At 57.8% G+C, this 19145-nt stretch overlaps 6 protein-coding genes across 6 annotated transcripts; 3 read left to right on the top strand and 3 right to left on the bottom strand.

Moving 5' to 3' along the window:
- Positions 1-360: 360 nt before the first annotated feature.
- Positions 361-1882, bottom strand: HETIRDRAFT_411149 (uncharacterized protein). The gene is made up of 6 exons (XM_009551575.1): positions 1736-1882; positions 1426-1676; positions 1315-1371; positions 1042-1261; positions 779-985; positions 361-726 (listed from the first exon to the last, which is right to left on the bottom strand). Exons 1-6 carry the CDS (start codon positions 1847-1849, stop codon positions 568-570), a joined length of 1008 nt encoding a protein of 335 aa, XP_009549870.1. The 5' UTR covers positions 1850-1882; the 3' UTR covers positions 361-567.
- A 2081-nt stretch (positions 1883-3963) lies between these two features.
- Positions 3964-5294, top strand: HETIRDRAFT_453955 (uncharacterized protein; the record flags this gene model as incomplete). Its single annotated transcript, XM_009551574.1, has 8 exons — positions 3964-4012; positions 4069-4111; positions 4164-4368; positions 4425-4527; positions 4584-4728; positions 4782-4893; positions 4942-5016; positions 5076-5294. The coding sequence occupies 8 exons, from the start codon at positions 3964-3966 to the stop codon at positions 5292-5294; spliced, it is 951 nt and encodes a 316-aa protein (XP_009549869.1).
- A 333-nt stretch (positions 5295-5627) lies between these two features.
- On the bottom strand, positions 5628-6886 carry hep6 (cellulose and lignin medium expressed protein hep6). Its single transcript, XM_009551573.1, has 4 exons — positions 6490-6886; positions 6327-6423; positions 5865-6261; positions 5628-5806 (listed from the first exon to the last, which is right to left on the bottom strand). Exons 1-4 carry the CDS (start codon positions 6729-6731, stop codon positions 5769-5771), a joined length of 774 nt encoding a protein of 257 aa, XP_009549868.1. The 5' UTR covers positions 6732-6886; the 3' UTR covers positions 5628-5768.
- Positions 6887-9835: 2949 nt separating this feature from the next.
- HETIRDRAFT_67218 (uncharacterized protein) lies at positions 9836-11366 on the top strand (the record flags this gene model as incomplete). The annotated part of the gene is made up of 6 exons (XM_009551382.1): positions 9836-10074; positions 10202-10236; positions 10309-10337; positions 10431-10822; positions 10891-11010; positions 11058-11366. Exons 1-6 carry the CDS (start codon positions 9910-9912, stop codon positions 11364-11366), a joined length of 1050 nt encoding a protein of 349 aa, XP_009549677.1. The 5' UTR covers positions 9836-9909.
- A 721-nt stretch (positions 11367-12087) lies between these two features.
- Positions 12088-13229, top strand: HETIRDRAFT_247210 (uncharacterized protein; the record flags this gene model as incomplete). Its single annotated transcript, XM_009551572.1, has 3 exons — positions 12088-12290; positions 12679-12828; positions 13118-13229. Coding segments are annotated over 3 exons (465 nt in total), but the record flags the coding sequence as incomplete, so codon positions are not given.
- A 970-nt stretch (positions 13230-14199) lies between these two features.
- On the bottom strand, positions 14200-16455 carry zfp8 (putative transcription regulator; the record flags this gene model as incomplete). The annotated part of the gene is made up of 3 exons (XM_009551571.1): positions 14200-15170; positions 15271-15896; positions 15962-16455. The coding sequence occupies 3 exons, from the start codon at positions 16453-16455 to the stop codon at positions 14200-14202; spliced, it is 2091 nt and encodes a 696-aa protein (XP_009549866.1).
- Between the last annotated feature and the right edge of the window lie 2690 nt (positions 16456-19145).

The raw sequence follows: 19145 nt of genomic DNA, 5'->3' as shown, positions 1-19145 counted from the left end.
CTCAAGCTTGAGCTCAAGGCTGTAGCAATGTGGTTAGAAGGTAATATCTCAGTGTCTATTAGAACACTGCAAAAGGCTATACGACATCTACCTAGAAGGTAATATCTATTCCAAAGTGTCAATCTGAGAGTATGTAATAGAAGCGGGCTCACCTCAGCGTCTATTAGAACACTGAGGGAGGCCCGAGCTGGCCGTGCTCCTACTACGAGCGCGGTGGCAGAGAACTGTGTAGTATCTCGGTAACACCCGAGCCAATGAGAAGCGAGTTAAGTAATATAGAAGAAATAGGTGATTTACCTCAATTCAACAAAGGTCCGAGTATTCAAGATGGCAAAGGACGAGGTATGTGCACGCAGAAGAGAAAATTACTCGCAGGAATGAATTCTCCGAGTCGACCGTAGGTAGCATTACACCCGCCCCAGCCGCAGAACATGAGCAGGTAAGCACATACACCCCAGGCTCACCCTCACTTCGTTGTGAACATAATGCAATGATACTATGCGATTCCAAATCTAATAAGAGCAATAGGTACAACAGCGACAACTTTGATTACTATGCGTTATCCACTCAGAGAGCAGGGGTATCGATGAACGAGAGGTTGTTGAACTCTCCTGGGTACCGCTCTCCAGGGGCTGTCTTGTGGATCTCCTCCGCCAGCGAGCGCAAGTGAGCTACCTCCTCCGATGTCAAGGTCACCTTCGCAGCGCCCAGGTTGTCTTCGAGGTACTACATAGAAGGGTCAGATGATATTTCAAGTTTTAGATCACTTCAACCTTACCTTCACTTTCTTCGTTCCGGGAATGACGAAGACGTTGCCACCCTGCGCGAGTAGCCATGCAAGCACGACCTGACCAGAGGAAGCTTTGTGTTTAGCACCAATGGCAGCAAACTCGTCCGCGAGCTTGACGATCTTGGGGAAGTTGTCTGCATTGAAACGAGGAATATACTTGGCGTAGTGGCCTTCAGGGACCGACTCAGCAGTGCGCTGTATGAGCAAATAGTCAATAAATACATCAATGATATGCGAGAGAGAAAACGCACGAAGGAGCCGGTGAGAAGGCCGCGGCCAAGAGGAGAGTACGCGACGATGGCAATGCCGAGCTCTTGCGCGGTTTTGAACAAGTTGAGTTTCTCGAACTCAACGTCGAGGCAAAGAGGGGAGTATTCGACTTGCAGAGCGGCAATAGGATGAACGGCGTGTGCGCGACGGAGAGCAGCAGCGGAGACTTCAGAAACACCGATGGCCTTGACCTTGCCCTCCCTGATTTCCAGGTGACATTAGTTTTGAATTGGAAACCGCCGAGAAATTCTTACTTGACGAGCTCAGCCATGGCAGCAATCGTCTTTTCGATAGGAACCGTGGGGTCAGCACTGTGTGCCAGATTGATCAGGTGGACTGTGTATTATTCCTATGAGATATCTTACCGGTGGAGGTAGTACAAGTCAACGTAGTCCGTCTGGAGTTTCTTCAACGAATTTTCGAATGCGACCTTTACATACGCAGGGTCCGCATTCGGGAAGCGCGTCGGATCCGCCAGACCAAACTTGGTAGCGAGGAAGATGTCCTTGCGCTTGCCAGTCTTGGCGAACCATTTCCCAATCAGCTCTTCGTTGTCTTGGTATGCGTCAGAGGTGTCCCAGAACGTGCTCCCACGTGCGTAGACAGCGTCAAGGAACTAGGTAATAATAAAAAAGTGAGGATCAATGCACGCAGATAGAGAAGCTGCTTGCACACCTCCAAGCGCTCCTCAATGGAGCCAGCATCGCCGTATCCGACAGAGAGACCCATCGCGCCGAAGCCGATAGAGTTAACTTGAAAACCACCAAGTTTGCGAGTGGGGATAGACATTGCGGTGCTTAGAGAGGTATGAGTTGGTTGACTGGGGGTGTTGGTGGATGACTGACAAGATGGAAGCCTGCCTTATATCCTGTCTGGGACTCCAAGATCAGCGGCCTGTCTCAAGTCGAATGGTGTTTGTGGAGCTGCAGATGGGAGAGCTGACGCATGCACCAACTCCAGAATAGCTGAGAGCTGACGAGAGATTTAGAAGCATCGGAGGGAGATGCTGTTGTTCCAGCATGCACATCTGACAAGAATTACAAGGACGTACAGCCCTTTACCGCGTCGTTGTAGAGCCGGCGGGTCATCGCTCGGAGGGATGCTAACACAATTGACAGACGACATAATTCTCCGGTAGATGAGGGGAGGATGACGCGTATACTCACACTCCAAGTCCCAAAGAATCACTTGATCAGCATTGCCTACGATGCCATGTCAAGGGAACTTGCTTGATTATTATATCAGCAACGGAGGATCAACATTAAATGCGTCCATACATGCCCATACCTGCGGTAAGCGCCCCGCTTCACATTTCCCGGAGTCCGAGTGTGATCCCTTAGGCTGAGAGCAACGCGGACACAAGTTCCATCGCTCAGCGCTTCAGCTAGATCACCCTATAGGAATGAGAGTCTATTCCGATCTAAACGGAGAAGAACTTGTTTGGCTGCAGCTGGTATGATACTTATGAGTAAGTCAAGGTCGCAAGCCACCTCGTTGCCATCTCTCACATGCACAGGGAAAGTTGACAGGCGTCTCATGGATCAGACGATGCATGCGCTGAATCGCTAACGAAGAATATAAGTCTGGAAAACGGGGGTGCTGATGCGGCTGGGCGGCGCTGACCCATATGAGGATCGATTTTTGAACAAAATGGTGTGTCACATGACGATGTTGGGTCACGAACTCCAATCAGCGTCGCGAATTGCATTCTCTTCCGTCCGAATCATGTGCACGTCAACTTACATCGCTATCCTTTCAGTGCTCAGGGATCCTGGTTATAGGCATACAGTGATACCCCTTGCCCTAAGACGGCCTTAACAATCCTTCTAAAGTGCCTAGTGAGTTCAGACATTGCCTAGCTGGATTCACAGGAATAGAATTCTTTTGAAGAGGAAGTCCAAGAGGCTTCTCTGCCATAAAGAGTCGGCGCTATTTCACTGCAGTACCGTGCTAGTATTGCTATATTGCGGCTGTCTTCCTTCCAGTGCGTTCCGTTATCTTATCATTGTGACACTGTCCATTATGGGCATTCCCAGGTACTCCTAGCGTTGTGATCGTCTTACCGTTTGAATTCAACAAAAATATCTGGTCTTGTCGAGGCCACCGTTTGAGACCTCACTCCATGACCTCGACACACCTCACAACAAGAACAATGTTTCTGTGTTCCGCCGTGGGAGAGCACCAAGGATAGAGATTGGCAAGCTTACGGTGCTATCAGATATCCAAATTGCGAACTCGTCCCATGTCTTGTTCGCCCTCGGAAACTCTGTTCTCGTTGCTACAACACAGCATTGTGAATCAGCCTTGTGCCCGAATCACCAGGAATGGTCTCACCTGTATCTCTCGACTGGGATCATGCCAGGATCCTTTTTCGTCTCCGAGCATCAAGACTCAACTTTCCCGTGGTTCCGAGGCTCTTTGATCTGTGAGATGATCACGTAACCGAGGTTCTTATATACTCTGAGCAGCTCAAAGCCCGAGGCCTACTAATACCCGAGCAAACGCGTGTTACAGGTTTGCGGCCTGCAGAGCATCGATTGCGGGACCGAAACAAAGCTGCAGGCTCAGTACTGTGTTGAATTTTAGGACATTTACCAGCTATCACAAGCTCCTGACACGATCAGGTATACGCCGAAGGGTCACATTGAAAGAACACCTTCGGGCATTCTTTGGCTTCTATCGTCAGTCAGTGCTTGCTTTGGAGGCATGCGCTGATTGAAGCATCATCGCATCTCTATCGAGGCGATTCCGAGGGAGCATAAATCTCTATCACCCGGTGACCCCAGGATACTTCTCGGCATGCCCGCACTACTTGTAGGTGGCAGTTTCCCCGGACGCTCCCTCTCATCCCCCGCACCACTACGTGCCATACGGCACTTGGACACTGTGAACCGGTTTTCACCATGCTCGTAGAGGCATATGCGGCGCTCATTTGCGAGTCTATCCTTTATGGTATGCGCGTCCGCCTACCCCGCATCTATAGTGCTGAATGCAAATTCCGGATACAGGCATCTACATTGTCCTCTTCTCAATATCAATGTATCTCTTATTGTGCGTGATCCTGTCAATCTCCAGCGAATGAAGGGTTGAGACATGGTTCCAGACGACGACGGCATACGATCCCGGTGCGGGTGGTGCATAACACCGTCATGACCATGACCGTCACCATGTTTCTCGTCTCCACAACCCACATGGGGCTGAGTGTCCGGGAGTTTTTCAACGAGTTTCTGGATGGACATTCCCCGAGCTCATTTGAGATCGGGACCACTGCACTGCGTATAGCAAAGCTGTACCTTCCTGCCATCAATGTGCGTCTTCATCTTCATTGCCTCCTTGATCTGACGAACAATTATGATGCGTGCAGTTCCTTTTATCTGACGCCATCATTATCTGGCGCGCGTACGTGCTCTGGAACTTCGAAATAGGGCCATGTCTTGTGCCTGTATTCCTATTACTGTCAACTGCAGGTTCGCTTTTCGATGAAATTATCTCCGCCAACTTTCAAATTCATGTCCTTTCACAGTGATTGCCGTAGTAGGCGTGCAACAAACGGCAGCAAACATCGCAACAGTGCAGCTCACGGCGTCTTATCCTTGGTACCTTTCGTTGGACGTTCTCACGCTGTCGACGAACGTCCTTACAACCTGCCTGGTGGCGTACCGCGCGAGGTGAGTCGCATTTCGGCGTACGTTGGTTAACTCCCTCTGAGTGCGTTGAACAGGTGGTATAATCGGCTGTCAAATGAATCTGCCCAGGACACCGACGAACGGAGACAAAGTCAAGCTGTATTGAGGCTCCTCATCGAATCTGGGTTCCTATACTGTCTCATATGGGTGAGTGCATAGGTATTCATGTCGCGCAATAAGACTTACGCTTCTCAGGTCATCTTCTTCATCATCTACTGGACACGAAGCAGCGGCAATTTCATGATCGCAGACATGATCGCACAGCTGACGGTACACGACCCATCCTCCCTGAACCGTCGCCGAATCCTCCTTCTCACTTGCTCTTTCAGGGCATATACTCCACGCTGATAATCGTCCTCGTCGCCCTCCAAATGACGCATAGCGACGCGGTAGAAGACAGCGACTTCGACACCTCCTTCGGCATGCCAATGCGTAACGTCCCGTCGTCCCTCTCCACGGCCTCGGTCTTCAACGGATTCCGCCAGCCTGTCGTCATCCACGTGATGAACACGGTCGAGGATGATTCAGGCATCCCACACGGGAAATGAACCGAACTTCACCCACCGGGGGTAGATGCCACCCCCTTCTCCTGCGACCACGAAGAACGAGATGTCGCAGAGAGCATGTATACCAGAGTTTCTTCCGAGCTGTCTGTCGTTTGTGGGAATGCCCGATCGTCCTAAAAGGTGGGGCTTCTTCATATTAGTTATCTATTTTCGTCTATGTCCTGCGCCGCGCCATTGTATGCCTTCTGTAATTTAATTACGACGGACTGTTATGTGAATCGAACGAATCGAGCACGGATGATTCCATTTATTTAACAATTGGACTGCCTGGTGTCGACTGGCCTCAGCCGCCCATTGAGAATGCATCCACACGTTCAAGACCATATCCGGCTCAAAGCTTTCCTTTGCATTGAAAACCAAATCCCGTACAGAGCAGTGTACGTCCATAGCAACAAACCCATTAAAAAAGCAAAAATCATGACCCAGCGAGACCCGCGCACACAGGCCCTCATCGCTTTACGCCACGGGAACGTACACGTTACGGCGGGAAGCCCCTGTTTGGACCGACGTCAGTAAGCGAGACGCTGCTGCGATGGGAGCGAATGCACTCACAAGCACGGTCGAAGGAGCGAGCGGCCTTCTGGGCCTTGGCGGCATTAACCTTGGCAGCGTTGGTCTTGGCAGCGTTTGCCTTGGCGGCAGCCGCGGCGGCCTTCGCCTTCTGACCCTTACCCTTGCGACCAGCGGCACCAGCGGCAGCGCCAGCAGCGGCGCCAGTGGCAGCACCAGTAGCAGCTCCGGTCACGGCACCGGTCGCGGCAGCACTCGTTGCGGGAGCCGCGGCAGCGGCATTTCCAGTTGCAGCGCCCTGGGAGACGACGACACAATTGCCGAACCCGCCTGCGGTGGTGAACGAGGCGAGACAGAGGTCGCCGGAGGCACCGCCAGAGCATTTAGTCCCAGCGGGGAGCTTGATGGAGAGCTGTTGCGAGCCGACGTTGGTAGGAGCCTGGAGGAGAGAAAAAAAGTCTAAGCCTGATATTCTCGACGGATGATGCAGAGGAAAATTCGCACAGCATCGCCATTGGTCACTACCGTTGCAGCAACGAAACTCTTGCCTGTGCCGGTGGCATCGATCTGGGCGGTCACTTGGCGCGAGCCATCTTTGCCGCTGGTATATGACAGGGTCATGAGCGCGCGAACAAAAATAAATCTGATGGCATCAAAATCGACATACGCGTTGAAGTTAGAGATCGTGGCGGCGAAAGTGCCATCGGCAGCGGCGGCGACTGCCGTGGAAGAGTCGATGGTGCCCGCAATGTTGGCATTGCCGCAGGGCTTGGCTGCAGATGGGCGCTGGACGTCGCTGCGGACAGGTGTACCTTTCACGCCGAGTGCGGGCGCGATCGCAGCGTGGGCGTGGACCTGCGCGGAGAGGGCGAGGACGAGGAGAGACGCGATGAAGGACTTGGAAAACATGCTGGACTCGAAAATGACAATATTTGAAACTGGCTAGGAAATGACTGATGCGATGAAAGACCAGCTGAGTTTGCAAAGAACGGATGTAGAACGAGGGACGAGTCTGTGCAGGGGAGGAACCAGTCCTAGATGGCGTCAAAGAAAGATGGAAAGCAAGAGGCAAGCCTGAGGAACGGGAAGGGCGGATTTCTGGAGACTTTATAGGACGGATGACTGCACACGTGCCTTGGCCCTTTAGCCTCGTTTCGCTCTCGCACGGAAATGTGTTGCATACGAGTGCAATTGTTTGATTGGACAAAAGCACGGATTCTGTCTGATTCGTTCGTCCGTGGCGCCAAATCAGAACTGGGAAACGCGCTGGTCCAATCACGGCGCCATACTGGCGTCCTGCGTCGAGGAACCAACGTCAACAACCGCAAACAACGCATGCAGACCATCAAGCGCAGCCATGGCAACAGATCCCAAATCACACCAGCAACATGGCCCTCAGATCCCTTGGGTCTCATATAGCGACTCTCCAGTCCCGTGGTTCAGGTAAAGCCTTCGGTAGCAACGCACCAGAGGCAGAAGGCATAGGACGACGTACAGAGGCAGTCCTCAGTCGAACGAGTGGTAAAGAGCCCACTATTTCGTCAGCGAGACACTGTGCAAGCGAGATCAGAGAATACAAAGACATACTCCATTTATCTCTTCACCGCCTACGCGGAGACGTAGGTACAGGTGAAAGAGGTGCCTTAGTCAAAACATATACCCTTGGCGACCCCGGGCTGCAACAGCCTTTCCGTCCTGGGATCGATAAGCGACCGGCGAGGAGCTGTGAGAGAATGCGGTATTAGAAGTAGCCAAGGTGAATGTGCCAACACCAGGTCGTGGAAGCTCTCCCGCTGCACCAAGGCCAGCTTCTCGTGTAACAATCGAAGCAAGCAAGCCATTTCGGGTTCACAAAGCTCACAGAAGCTCATTCGTTATGCACGCCAACCGAAATGACTTGAACCGGGCGACTCTAAAGACACCGAGGATCAGTCAATTCTGGTCGTCATCACCTCATGGGCACTCACGCAAAACGACAGACCAAGGAAGCCGGGGATAGATTCGATGGCCCGAACCGGCTTGCCCTCCTCTCGTCCTATTCGATCCGTATATTGTCGATCTGTCAAAGAACACACGATGGGGAAGTGGATAAATGCGCGCAATGCAGACAGTGTAGTCTGCACCGCTAGCGGTATATATGTGTTTTTTTCGTGCGATTCTGGCCCCACAAATGCATAGATTAGTGCCTACAATGGTCATCGTGAACAAGCTCCCTGGGCCCTCTCGCTTCTACGTTGCATCTGACAGCTTGAAGGAGGTTGAAGACACCGACCTTCTGACAGCTTCCCCAGGTTCGCGATATGGCTGCTAGCAGTGACCGAACACTGGGAAGGAGGTGGATCAGATCCCAATAAGCCGACGCGAAGAGATATGTCAGACTCTAGGAGCATCATCCAGCTCAAGCATATAAGAACATATGAGCGAAAATCGATCCTGACCGCAAATCGCGATCATGTGCCTTCGTCCCTGGCTAATTCCACTTTGGACAGCAGTACGAGAAGGAGACGGCCCCTGAAGGCCCCCGCGACGACGAACCGGCAACTGGAGACAAACCGAAAAACACAGCGCGGCTGCAGGACTCACTACCGCAGATGACTGGTGGACGTAATTTAGATCAATGCAGGGCTGCAGAGATCAGCCTGCGCAGATTGGGGTGCAATTTCGGCGGTGCTTGTGAACGTCTGTCGGACACAGGATCTACTACGAGAGGAAGGCACAGACAATAACTGTGCTGGTCTAGGCCTGCTGAGCCTGCCGCACCCTCTAAACCTCTCGACCCCTCGCCGTCGGTTCGAAGCCGCTGGAGAAACGATGTCACAGGGGCGATGGGGCCCCGTTCACAGAGGCTAGTCCCAAGTTCGGAAACGCACGCCGCCCAGAAACAACAAGGACCAAGATCGTCGCAGGTGCGTCGACACCACCCACAATTCGCAACAATCCACAAGTCCTCGGAGGTCTCTCGCTCGAGGGATGGCCTCCCATTCGTTCAGGGGCACGTTGCAGACATGTCTCCGAGCCGTCGCGCCTCGTGGACGGCCGACATTAGAACGCATGCTATGCTATGCCGCGCTAGGCGGATGACAGGGCGCGGTGCGTGCACGATGCATTCGGCATGGACTATTGACCTCCCCATATGTATAGACTGAGCGTGTTCGCGCATGAGTCATCGGCGGAGTGTTGCAGGAAGAAGATCACTGGACACGTACTCGCTAGAGCGTATCGCAGTGGCAGGGAGCTGATTGCGCGGTATGGAACCTTGTCGTACCGGCATTGGGGTACGCTGGCGCGATCCAGAGCCGCAGGTGAGGACCTACACAGGCCGGACACGCTCCACCGCCGGCTTCGCAAACCCGACCCCATCACTGAGCGCCGGAACGAGCATAACGAGGCTAGATGTGCGTAAAATTGGCTGCTAGCTGCGAAAAACTTGGGCTTTGGACGTGTGTCCCATCTTCCCCGAATGCTCAGGGCCTCGCCAGAGGCGACCGTACGCACCGCGATGTGCCTCGCGTTGCGGGAAGATCAAGCGCTGCAATCAAGGAAACTTTCTGACACGATGCCCACAATTTTCAGCCTCAGCAGGCGCCCTGCTAAAATTCTGCGGCATAGTAAGTTTGCACAATGAATCTGAAACCATCCACGGCTCCAAGGAAAGCCTTGGAGCCTGTACCTGTGATATCGGGCACCGAGCATCAACACCAATAATATTGGACAAGTATGAAGCAGTGAAGTGCTCGGGAACAATTACACTCACCTCCTCCTTGAGATAAATTAAGCGTGCTTGACCAAGAGCACTTCGTGTCGGCCTGATATGTCGACTGGGGTTCAACAACAGATTGAGGGCGGTGCCTGTTGCAGGCTCCACTAAAGGGATATCGGCAATATCCGGCCCGCGGGCTGGCGAAAGAATCCGCTTATGTAATGCATCCGAGCGGTCGTCCTCGTCGTTTCAGACGATGACCAAGGCCGACCGTCAGCCGCCGAGCACCTCATCGAGAAAAGCAGGCACGACACCCGCGATCCCTGACCCCGCCCACCCCTCCCGCCTCGCCTCCTCGGAACCCGAGCGAGGACCCCCCACGCTGCGATGACGACGACCGATCACGATACGAATCCCACGGCGGGCCAGTTCTCCGCAGAGTCGTACTTTGCGACGCAGCCGCCCCCCGCGCACCTCGAGCACGACATCGCGGGCGTGCGCGCGTTCGTCGGGCGCCAGCGCGCGCTGGGCCGCAAGGTCGTCCTCGTCACTGTGAGTCTCCGCGCGGCGGCGTCCTGTCCCCGTCCCTCCACTTCCTCCCACCTCCTCTGCCTCCCCAACGTCCCCTGGCAGCGAGCGGCTCACGTCGGCATCTTGACCCCTCATGTGCGTTGCGTAGAGCGGAGGAACGACGGTCCCCCTGGAGCTCAACGTGTGAGCGCCGTGTCTCGAAGCGTGCCGCCCGCTCGCGTTTGCTCACACCCTCTATACGGTTCGACCTTTCAGCGTGCGCTTCCTCGATAACTTCAGCGCAGGTGCGTCCCTGTCCTGCTCCCCCTTTCATTCCCCCCGCTCGGATCCCCTGGTACACGAACGCTGATAGCGCGAGCGCCGCGCGCGGTCTCTAGGCACCCGCGGCGCGACGTCCGCCGAATACTTCCTCCAAGCGGGCTACGCCGTCGTCTTCATGCATCGCCAGTTCAGCCTGCAGCCCTTCAGCCGGCACTACTCGCACTCGACGAACCCCTTCCTCGACTTCCTCGACGTCGAGGCGCCCGCGCCGGGCGCGAGCGCGGACATCCACGTGACGCCGTCGAAGCGGGACGCGTTGCGCGAGGTGCTCCGCGCGTACAAGCGCGCGCACGCAGACGGCCTGCTGCACACGCTCGCGTTCGTCACCGTGAACGACTACCTCTGGCTTCTGCGCGCCGTCAGCCAGGAGCTGTCCGTCCTCGGCCCGCGCGTGCTCTACTACCTCGCCGCCGCCGTCAGCGATTTCTTCCTCCCGCGCCAGAAGATGGTGTGTGATTCAGGCTTCCCCCATCCCCCTCCTACTGCGTGGTGGCGCCCATCTCACGTTTAGCGCAGTCGGAGCACAAGATCCAGTCTGGCAAGGGCAGTTTGCTAATCGAGATGGACCAAGTACCCAAGATCCTGAAACCGATGGTCGACGAATGGACGCCAGACGGCTTCATCGTCTCGTTCAAAGTAAGTCTCTCCCGCTCCGACGCATCGCACCCTTATCATCCTCGCAGCTCGAAACAGACCCCGCGCTCCTGATTCCGAAGGCGCGCGCCGCGCTCGAGCGGTACGGGCACCAGATCGTGATCGGGAACGACCTCAACACGCGCAAGCACGAGGTCGTCTTCGTCTCGCGCCCGTCTTCGTCGCCGTCGCCTCCTCTGCCCCCCGCCACCCATCCCACCACCCCGGCCGCGACGGAGTCGTGGATCCGCATCGACCCGCACGCGGTCGACGCGCGCGGGCGGCCGAGAGAGATCGAGGAGGACATCGTCGCAGAGCTGGTGCAGCGGCACGACGCGTGGGTGGCCTCGAAGTCCTAGACACGTCGAATCGTCGACAAAGGACACAGCTGTATTCGAGACTTGTGTATTTGTTGCCGAGGACAGCACTGCCAGAACGGAATTTGAAGCGCATTGATACAGCTGCTTGCAAAGCCCTAGACCGCGTTCACAAAGATTCTGCTCAGGGTCCTCGTTCACCTGTGATAATTGTCCTGTGATCATTGCCACTTGCTGTAAATCAAAGCAGACCTTAGGTCAAGAGCCATTCCGGCTGTTGGTCTGCCTCTGAAATTTGAAAGCTGCCCAGTCGATGTGCAGAAGAGCTTAAGCCCATAGACTAACAAGAATAAATTATGATAGGTACCGTGTCGTATCCTTCGCCCCAGTGCGATGTTAAACAAATATCCCAAGCTGGATGATGAGAAATACCGGTCTAGGGTTTTGCAAGCAGCTGGATTTCTATAATCTCCAATCGCCCTTGGTCGGAAAGCTTTCGGTCGGACAAAACCGGCGGTCCGCACCAAATAAGGAAAGTGTGTCTAATGATGGCTGCTTTCAGCTGCCTTGCCACAGTTTGCTTCCGTCCAGGCCTTGTCGCGCATCATTCAGCTCACTTGACCCGGAGGGGAACACCAGTTTCAGTCGACCACTTCTGCTCGCCATGTCGCGCCAGAGCCGGGGCCCAAGTCCAAGTCCAAGTCCAAGTCCGATTCCAAGTCCAAGTCCAAGTTCAAGCCCAAGCCCAAGCCCAAGCTCGAGCCCAGCGCCGAACCCGACGTCCCCGACGTCCCCCCTCGCGCCCTACCCGCCGCTCCCTGCGCCCGAGCACCGCAGCCGCGCGCCCGAGTTCTACGGGTTCGCGGTGTGGTCGACGACGTACGTGCTCTTCGCGCTGTACGTTCTCTGGGCGCTCCTCCCCGACGCGTGGATCCGCCGCGCGGGCGTCGCGTGGTACCCGAACCGGTGCGTGCGCGTTTCCGCTCTCGGAGCTCGTTCGTTCGTTCGTTCGTTCGTTCGTTCGTTCGTCCGCTTTGAGGTGTATGCGTGTGGGGCGCGGTGTGCGGCCATGCGAGTAGGGCGCGTGTGCGGACGTGAGGACGGATGGAAAGAGGTGGATGGGGATGGAAGGCGTGGACGGAAGGCGTGGTTCGTGTGCTGACGCGTCTTCTTCCCCTTCTTCTGCTCGCATCGCGCGCCCGCGCTGGCCCTCGCCCGTCCGCATCCGGACGCACCCCAAACGCCCGCGACGCGCCCCGATCCGCCGCCGCCCCCATTCGCCTCTATTTCCGTCTCACCTCCCCCCACCCTCCTTCCCCCGTGTGCGCGCGCACGCACACACACATATATACAGGGAATGGGCCCTGCTCGTCCCCGCGTGGACGACCGTCGTGGTCCTGCTGACCTACACCACGCATCTCGCCCTCGCCCTGCGCAACACGCCCGCCTTTTCCGACCTCCGCACCCTTACAGGCACGTCCCCTCCCCTTCCGTCCATCCATCCGTCCGTCCGCCCGTCCCTCCCTCCAAACCGCCCTCTTCCCGCCCTGATCCTCGATCCTCGATCCTCGCCTCCCGTCCATACATCCACTCACCCACCCGTCCACCTCCATTCGTCTCCTTCCCCCCACTCCCTGCCCCTGCCCCTGCCCCTTCTTTCCTTCCCCCCACTCTCCCACCCCTTGCGAATCCCTCCCCACACGCACCCGCACTCACACTCCCACTCACACACCCACCCACCAACACAAACCAGACTCCAAAGCCCTCTTCCCCGACCCCCCCCCTCCCAACAGCCGCCGCGACGGCCCATCCCCATACCACCCCCACGCCCACCCCGACGCCATCCCCGCAGCCTTCGACATCCCGATCGGGCTCGTCAACCGCGTCCTCTACCACCGCCCGCGCCTCGGTCCCGACCCCGACCCCGACCCCGATTTCGACCACGACCCAGAGCCAGACCTCGCGCCCGACCCCGACCTGAATCCGATCCCGTCCCCCGCCCGCCCCCGCCGACGCGCGCGCGCCCCGCACGCGACCCCGTGACCTCCCGCACGCGCGCGCGCGACGAGCGGTCCCGCCCGCCCCCAAGTCGTCGCACTCACACACCGCCCCGTGACCCACGACCCCCAGCTTCCCGTGCACGGCGCACAGCGCACAGCAGCCGCGCGCCGCCTCCGCGCTCCAAGCACCCGCGAGGGGGCCCTGCACAGCGCCAGCGCCCACCACGCCCACGCTCGCAAGAGAGGGGGGTAAAAACAATACAAGAAAAGCAAAAGCACAGGCATCGATTCGGGTACTGCGGCACATGCATACACGGTTCAGCCTAGCGATGGTACATGGGTACATAAGTACATAGGTACAGCAGTACAACGGCGGCACCTGCGACGGTGCGCGTGCTACCACAGACGGCACATGGTACATATGGTACCCTACAGTACTTGTACAGTGCACGTTCATGCGGAGTACATCGCCGCGCTCGAGCGAGGCAGCACCAGCACCACTAAAAACACACGGCGATAAAACAAGGGAAGAGACTCGTCGTAGGCGAGGCGAAGCAAGCCGGTGTGACGACCGCGCCGACCCGGGCAGAAAAGGCGAAAAAAGCACACAAAGAAGAAAAAGGAAGAGAACCCAAGCCTGAACCAAACCAAACCAAACCAAAACCAGACGACACGAGCAAAGCAAGCACCACGTGATGTGAATGAAGAGCAACGAAAAAGCGATCGGGAGAGCGCAGCGACGGGAAGAGCTGTGTGCGTGCGTACGTACGTACGTAGAGAGCACAAACATCGAAGATCAGACAGTGGGGCGGCCAACGGCCGACAGAACAGAATAGAAATAGAATAAAATAACGCGATCACTAACCAACTTTGTTTTATTCTCGCGCGACGCGACCCCCGCCCCGTCGAGTCCATAGATCCGCTCGCCGTCCCGCCTCTACGTGTATAGAGTTCAAGTCCGACACGCCACGACCGGCCCCGGCAACGTCTGCCACTGTACAAATCAAAATAATAAGGAAACCATCGCTCAGCATCGACGCATACACGAAGCGCCCGAGACGGGGGGATGCGACGAAACGCACCTCTGCCGGATGATACGGGAACCCCAAGCCAGAGTCTACTCTCGGGTCCATCCCCGTCCACCTCCCCGCCCCGCCTTCTCCCGCCCTGACCGACGCCGCCTCCACCGCCTCCTCGTACTTCCCGCCCCAGCTCGCGCCGGCCGCGAAGCCATCGTGATACCGCGGCCGCGAGGGCGCAGCAGCCATGGGCACGCTCACGCGCGGCGCCCACGGGAGATCGATCCCAAAGTCGCCCGGGGCCGCGAACACCCCCCGCGCAGCGAGCCAGCCCGCGTTATCGCGCGAGTGGAGCGAGGCCGGGAAGCAGCTCGCGGGCCCCGTGTCCGCGCTGGGACTGGCGTATCCCTGCGCATGCGAGGGGGCGGTGTGCGTGTGCGCATCGCCGCGGGGTTTCGTCGCGAGGGGAGGCGGCGGCGGCGAACCTGCAACCATATCCCCGCGCGAATGTAGGTGTGGGGCGGGCAGAGCCAAGGACAGGGACAGAGGTGTGGGAGGAGGTGAAAGTCTCGCAGGCGCAGGATGGAGCGCCGACACGGTAGACGAACGGCGATGTGGGTACGGCGCGGATGTCGGCGTTGATGACCTGCGTATGGTGCGTGCGATCGAACCGGAGGTAGACGCGTCGAGCGACAAGGTCTGGAGCGCGGGTGATGACGCAAAGGCGGAGCGGTGAGTGCGGAGGTGCCGCTTCGCGTTGGAGCGCACGGCAAACGACTTGTTGCACGTCTGGACCGGGCATTTGTACGCTGTATGACAGCCGACCCCTGTCGTCAGCCAACTCGCCAAATTACTCGGGATTGATGAATAACGCCAAAAATGGACACGAAGATCGTTGAGGGGGGAAAGGGGGAGACGGAGACTCACGCTTTGCCCCCGAGTGCGTGTTCATGTGGGTCGCGAGCCCGCTGGGCCGCGGGAACTGCTTGCGACACACGATGCATGCGTGCATCTTGGGTGTCTTTGCGCTCGGCTTTTTCGCGCGGCGTCGAGGCGGCTTGGGCTCCGTCGGAGCTCCCTCCTCCGCGCTGTGATGAGCGTCGTCGTGAGCAGAGTAAGCTCGGTGTGTCGACGAGGTTCCAGGCGCAGGAGAATCGCCCGAGACAAAGCTGCGCGATGAGCGCCTGCGCGTGCTCATCATGTCTGCGGCACCCATTTCGCTGTCGATGCCCATAACGGCGTCGACGCTCGTCGATGGGAGTGCCCCCATAGCCCCCTGTGCATCTGGCGAGCCAAATGATGGGGGTGCCGGTGGCAGCGTCGTCGGAGGGAGGGCGGTCGTCAGGGCAAAGCGGGAGTACGCGCCGTCCCTGTCCTCCCAGTCGGGGTCCGAGTCGGAGGCGCCGCTGCCGTTGGAGCTGCTGCTGTCAGAGTCGGAGGTGGGAAAGACGAGCGGGGGGCTGGCGGACGAGGAGACGGGTTCGAGGGAGCGCTGGTCGAGACGCAGCATGAGAGTTCGGGGCTCGAACCCGAGGCCGAGGTCGTCAGAGGAGCTGGTCGATGGGCAAGTGAGCGAGTGAGTGAGGAAGTGCACGAGGAACGGAGGACGCGCACGGACCTCAGAGGACGTCCTTGATGGGGATGACTCGAAGTGTCAAAGTGGTATGAAAGAGGCGCCGGCTGGAAGGAGGGAGGCTGTGACTCGGGCACGCCAAAGTGGAAGGAGCCTGTCGAGGAGGAGAAGGACGCAGACGTGGAGGCGTTCGGGGCAGCGAACACATAGGCAGGCTCGGGCGGGGGCTGGGACCGGGGGTCGTAGTGCGAGAAGAGGCGCGGGGAGACGGGCGCGGGGTGGTCCGCGAGTGCGAGGGAGGATCTCTGCGTAGAGTCGAGGTACGAGAGACCGTGCTGCGGGACCGCGTCGTAGGCGGGGGCAGGAAGCGCGTAGAGCGGCGACACGTGTTCTTGCGGGGGACAGTGGGCGAACGTCGGGGGGAAGGAGGGGACGGGCTGGGCGTCGGCGCCGCCGGGCGGGTACGGGGGCGGGGGATAGTCGTGGTGGGGGTCGGACCAGTAGGAGAAATGGGGTGCGAGAGGGGGACCGGGGTGCATGGGGGGCTGGCGTCGGGAGGCGGAGGGGAGGAGTGACTGGAGGGGGGAGTCAGACGGGACTGGGAGGACGATCGCATCTGCTCTTTAACTCCTGGAAGCGAACGCAACAGGAGCCGCCGCCCGCACGCGCGCGAGAGAGAGAGAGAAGCTGGAGACCGAGTCTGACTGAGCGCTGCTTCCGAGCGGAGTGGACTCTGCGACCCAGTGCGTGGACTGCGAGGCGAGTGGACGAGCCCGATTGAGGCAAATTGCACCGACCCCGCGTCGGTGCCTCGCTCGCCCTCCCGCGCCCAGAAGCTGTCCCCACAAGGCTTGCCTCCCCCCCGTTTGGGACGCGTCGCTGGCACCTGCGCATCGAATCGCGAAGACGTCCCATCCCAGTGTCCATCTCGGCGCGTCAGAGTCCCTAGATCCGGCATCTCACCACGCCCTCCATCACAATGTCCGCTCACGTAATTCTGCGCACCAACGTCCCTCCACGCCCCGCTCCAGGGCCTCTCTCTCTCTCCGTGTCCCTCGTCCACCAGATTCCGATTCAGAATACCGGCCTCCCATCCCGGCCACTCCCGCCACCCTTCCACTCCCCGCTCTCTTCATTCGCCTCCCAATGTCGCTACACCCTCCCACTTCCCATCGCCCCAGCTAGAACAAAAGAAAAAAGCATTTCGTAGATCCACCCTTGTCATCTCTCGCGCACTCCTTCTACCCTCGCGCTAGACCCAGATACATACCGCGATCTGAATCGAATTCCGTGCTCCCCAAATTACTCCCGACCCTTCTCAATTAAACAGCCACAAGACAGAGACGATCAATCATCGACGACCCTCCGCCGCCCCTGAAATACGCAGGCCTAAAGATCGGGGCGGGCGATCACACCGCGGCCCGACGCGTCGACGCGACGTGCAATAACACAAGAAACGTAGCCCCAGAAAAAAACCGAACGTTCTCGTCAGTGCGACAAGTGTGCGATGCGTCTCCAGCGGTCCTGGAATGTAAGAAAAATGAAAAAAAAGAGGGTGATCAACGGGCTCCGAGAAAAAACAGTGCAGGCGGGCGTAGCGCAGCTCTGCCACTGCCACCGTCGCTCGACGTCGATGTCAACCCGTCACCCGATCAACAGACATCGACGGCAAGAAGAAGGCGGACCTAAAGCCAAAACCAGAACCAGAACCAGAACCAGAACCAGAATTAAAACCACAATCTAGAAGCCGTGCCAGAGGGATCGCCAACGCGCATGGCCGAGCAGCGCCAAACACAAAAATACAGGCGCACCCGTCCTCCAACAAGCCACCGGGCTCCACACGTCCCCGAGCGTGGATTTCGGTACTAGCGAGTGCCTCTTCATTATCTTCGCGGTCCACACGTCGACGGCGACGGCGACACCGCGCTAAGATTAAGAAGTCCTCCTCGACTGAACAGACAAGGACCCGCGGACCACCAAGTGAGCGGCCACGAGACGACGCGGCAGGCCGGATCTCGACGTGCACGATGCACATTAGCATCCACTACGATGCACCGCAATGCAATGCAAGAGGTCAGCAGCACCCCAGCCCATTGCAGACGACGAGGGAGAAACTCCGTCTCAGACTCAGAGATCTCCATAGACCGACCCAACGAAGAGTCCAGACCCGGCGGGATCGACGCACTCGAAGAACCCACTGCAGACGACCCAGATAGCAGATCCGATCTCGCCGATAGTGCACGACACCAGCGCATCGCCTAGCGAGCCCAACCCAATCACAGCACAGCACAGCACGACCTAGCGCCGCCACTAATCGGCCATGCCGCGTCCGCGTCATCCATTGCGCAAATGAAAATGTGAACGTTCGGGCATCCACCCGCCCGCGAACAGATTCTGATTGCACCACTAGCAGACTCGAGCATCGGCCCAATCACGATCGGCATATCGAGCACGGTGCACGGGTGACGTGCAGGGCGCCTAGAAGTTCGATGGCAGAACACTCAACGCGCTCTAACCCGTCCTGGCGAATAAAAAAACGCTCTGAGCACAGATAGACGGGATTGTGGGCGTGCGTGGGTGTCGCAGCACGGAATCGGGTGAGCAGCGTCTGCAGGCGAAAACAACCCCGAGGCCCCTCCGAACCGCGTCCACTCGCCCTGCGTTCAGCGTGTTGCAGTGTAATTCGATCCGTTGCCGTCAAGGGAGGTTTCCATGCGTCACATCGCGCGCGCGCTCTCGACCAGCGCTGGGCGGACCTTAGGAAGCGAGTACGAACGACGCGTGGGCAGGCATATGTCGCACCACGATGCGATATGTCCCACTCAACTCCACGCCCGTGCACGAGAGCGAAAGAGAGGACCCAGGCACCGTCCCAAGACTCCTTGTTGTCCTCGCGTTTCGGGCACGTTTCGCGCGGCACGCGTCGTGCACGCCGCAAAGCCTCGAGGGGGTTCAGAATTGAGAACGACTCCGACACTGCAGCATGGCAGCGGCAGCGGTGACCCCTTCAAATCACCGTCCACGCCCATGTCTGCGACAGTGCCACAGGCCCCCGTAAGCCATCGACCAAACAGCAATTAGCGGCTGGCATCTGATTCTGTCCTTTGGAATTGGTCGAACCCTAAGAAGGCCTTAGCCCGGAGACCTTGTCCCCTCAAGCGTCCAAATCGCGATCGCGAGCTAAACCCGCCTCGTAAATTAAAATCCTAGAAATCGAAACAAAGCAAGA

This window comes from Heterobasidion irregulare (genome assembly GCF_000320585.1).
Source record: "Heterobasidion irregulare TC 32-1 unplaced genomic scaffold scaffold_09, whole genome shotgun sequence".
Lineage (NCBI taxonomy): Eukaryota > Fungi > Basidiomycota > Agaricomycetes > Russulales > Bondarzewiaceae > Heterobasidion > Heterobasidion irregulare.
Note: the sequence above shows the minus strand (reverse complement) of the source record. Positions and strands in the feature narration are given on the sequence as shown.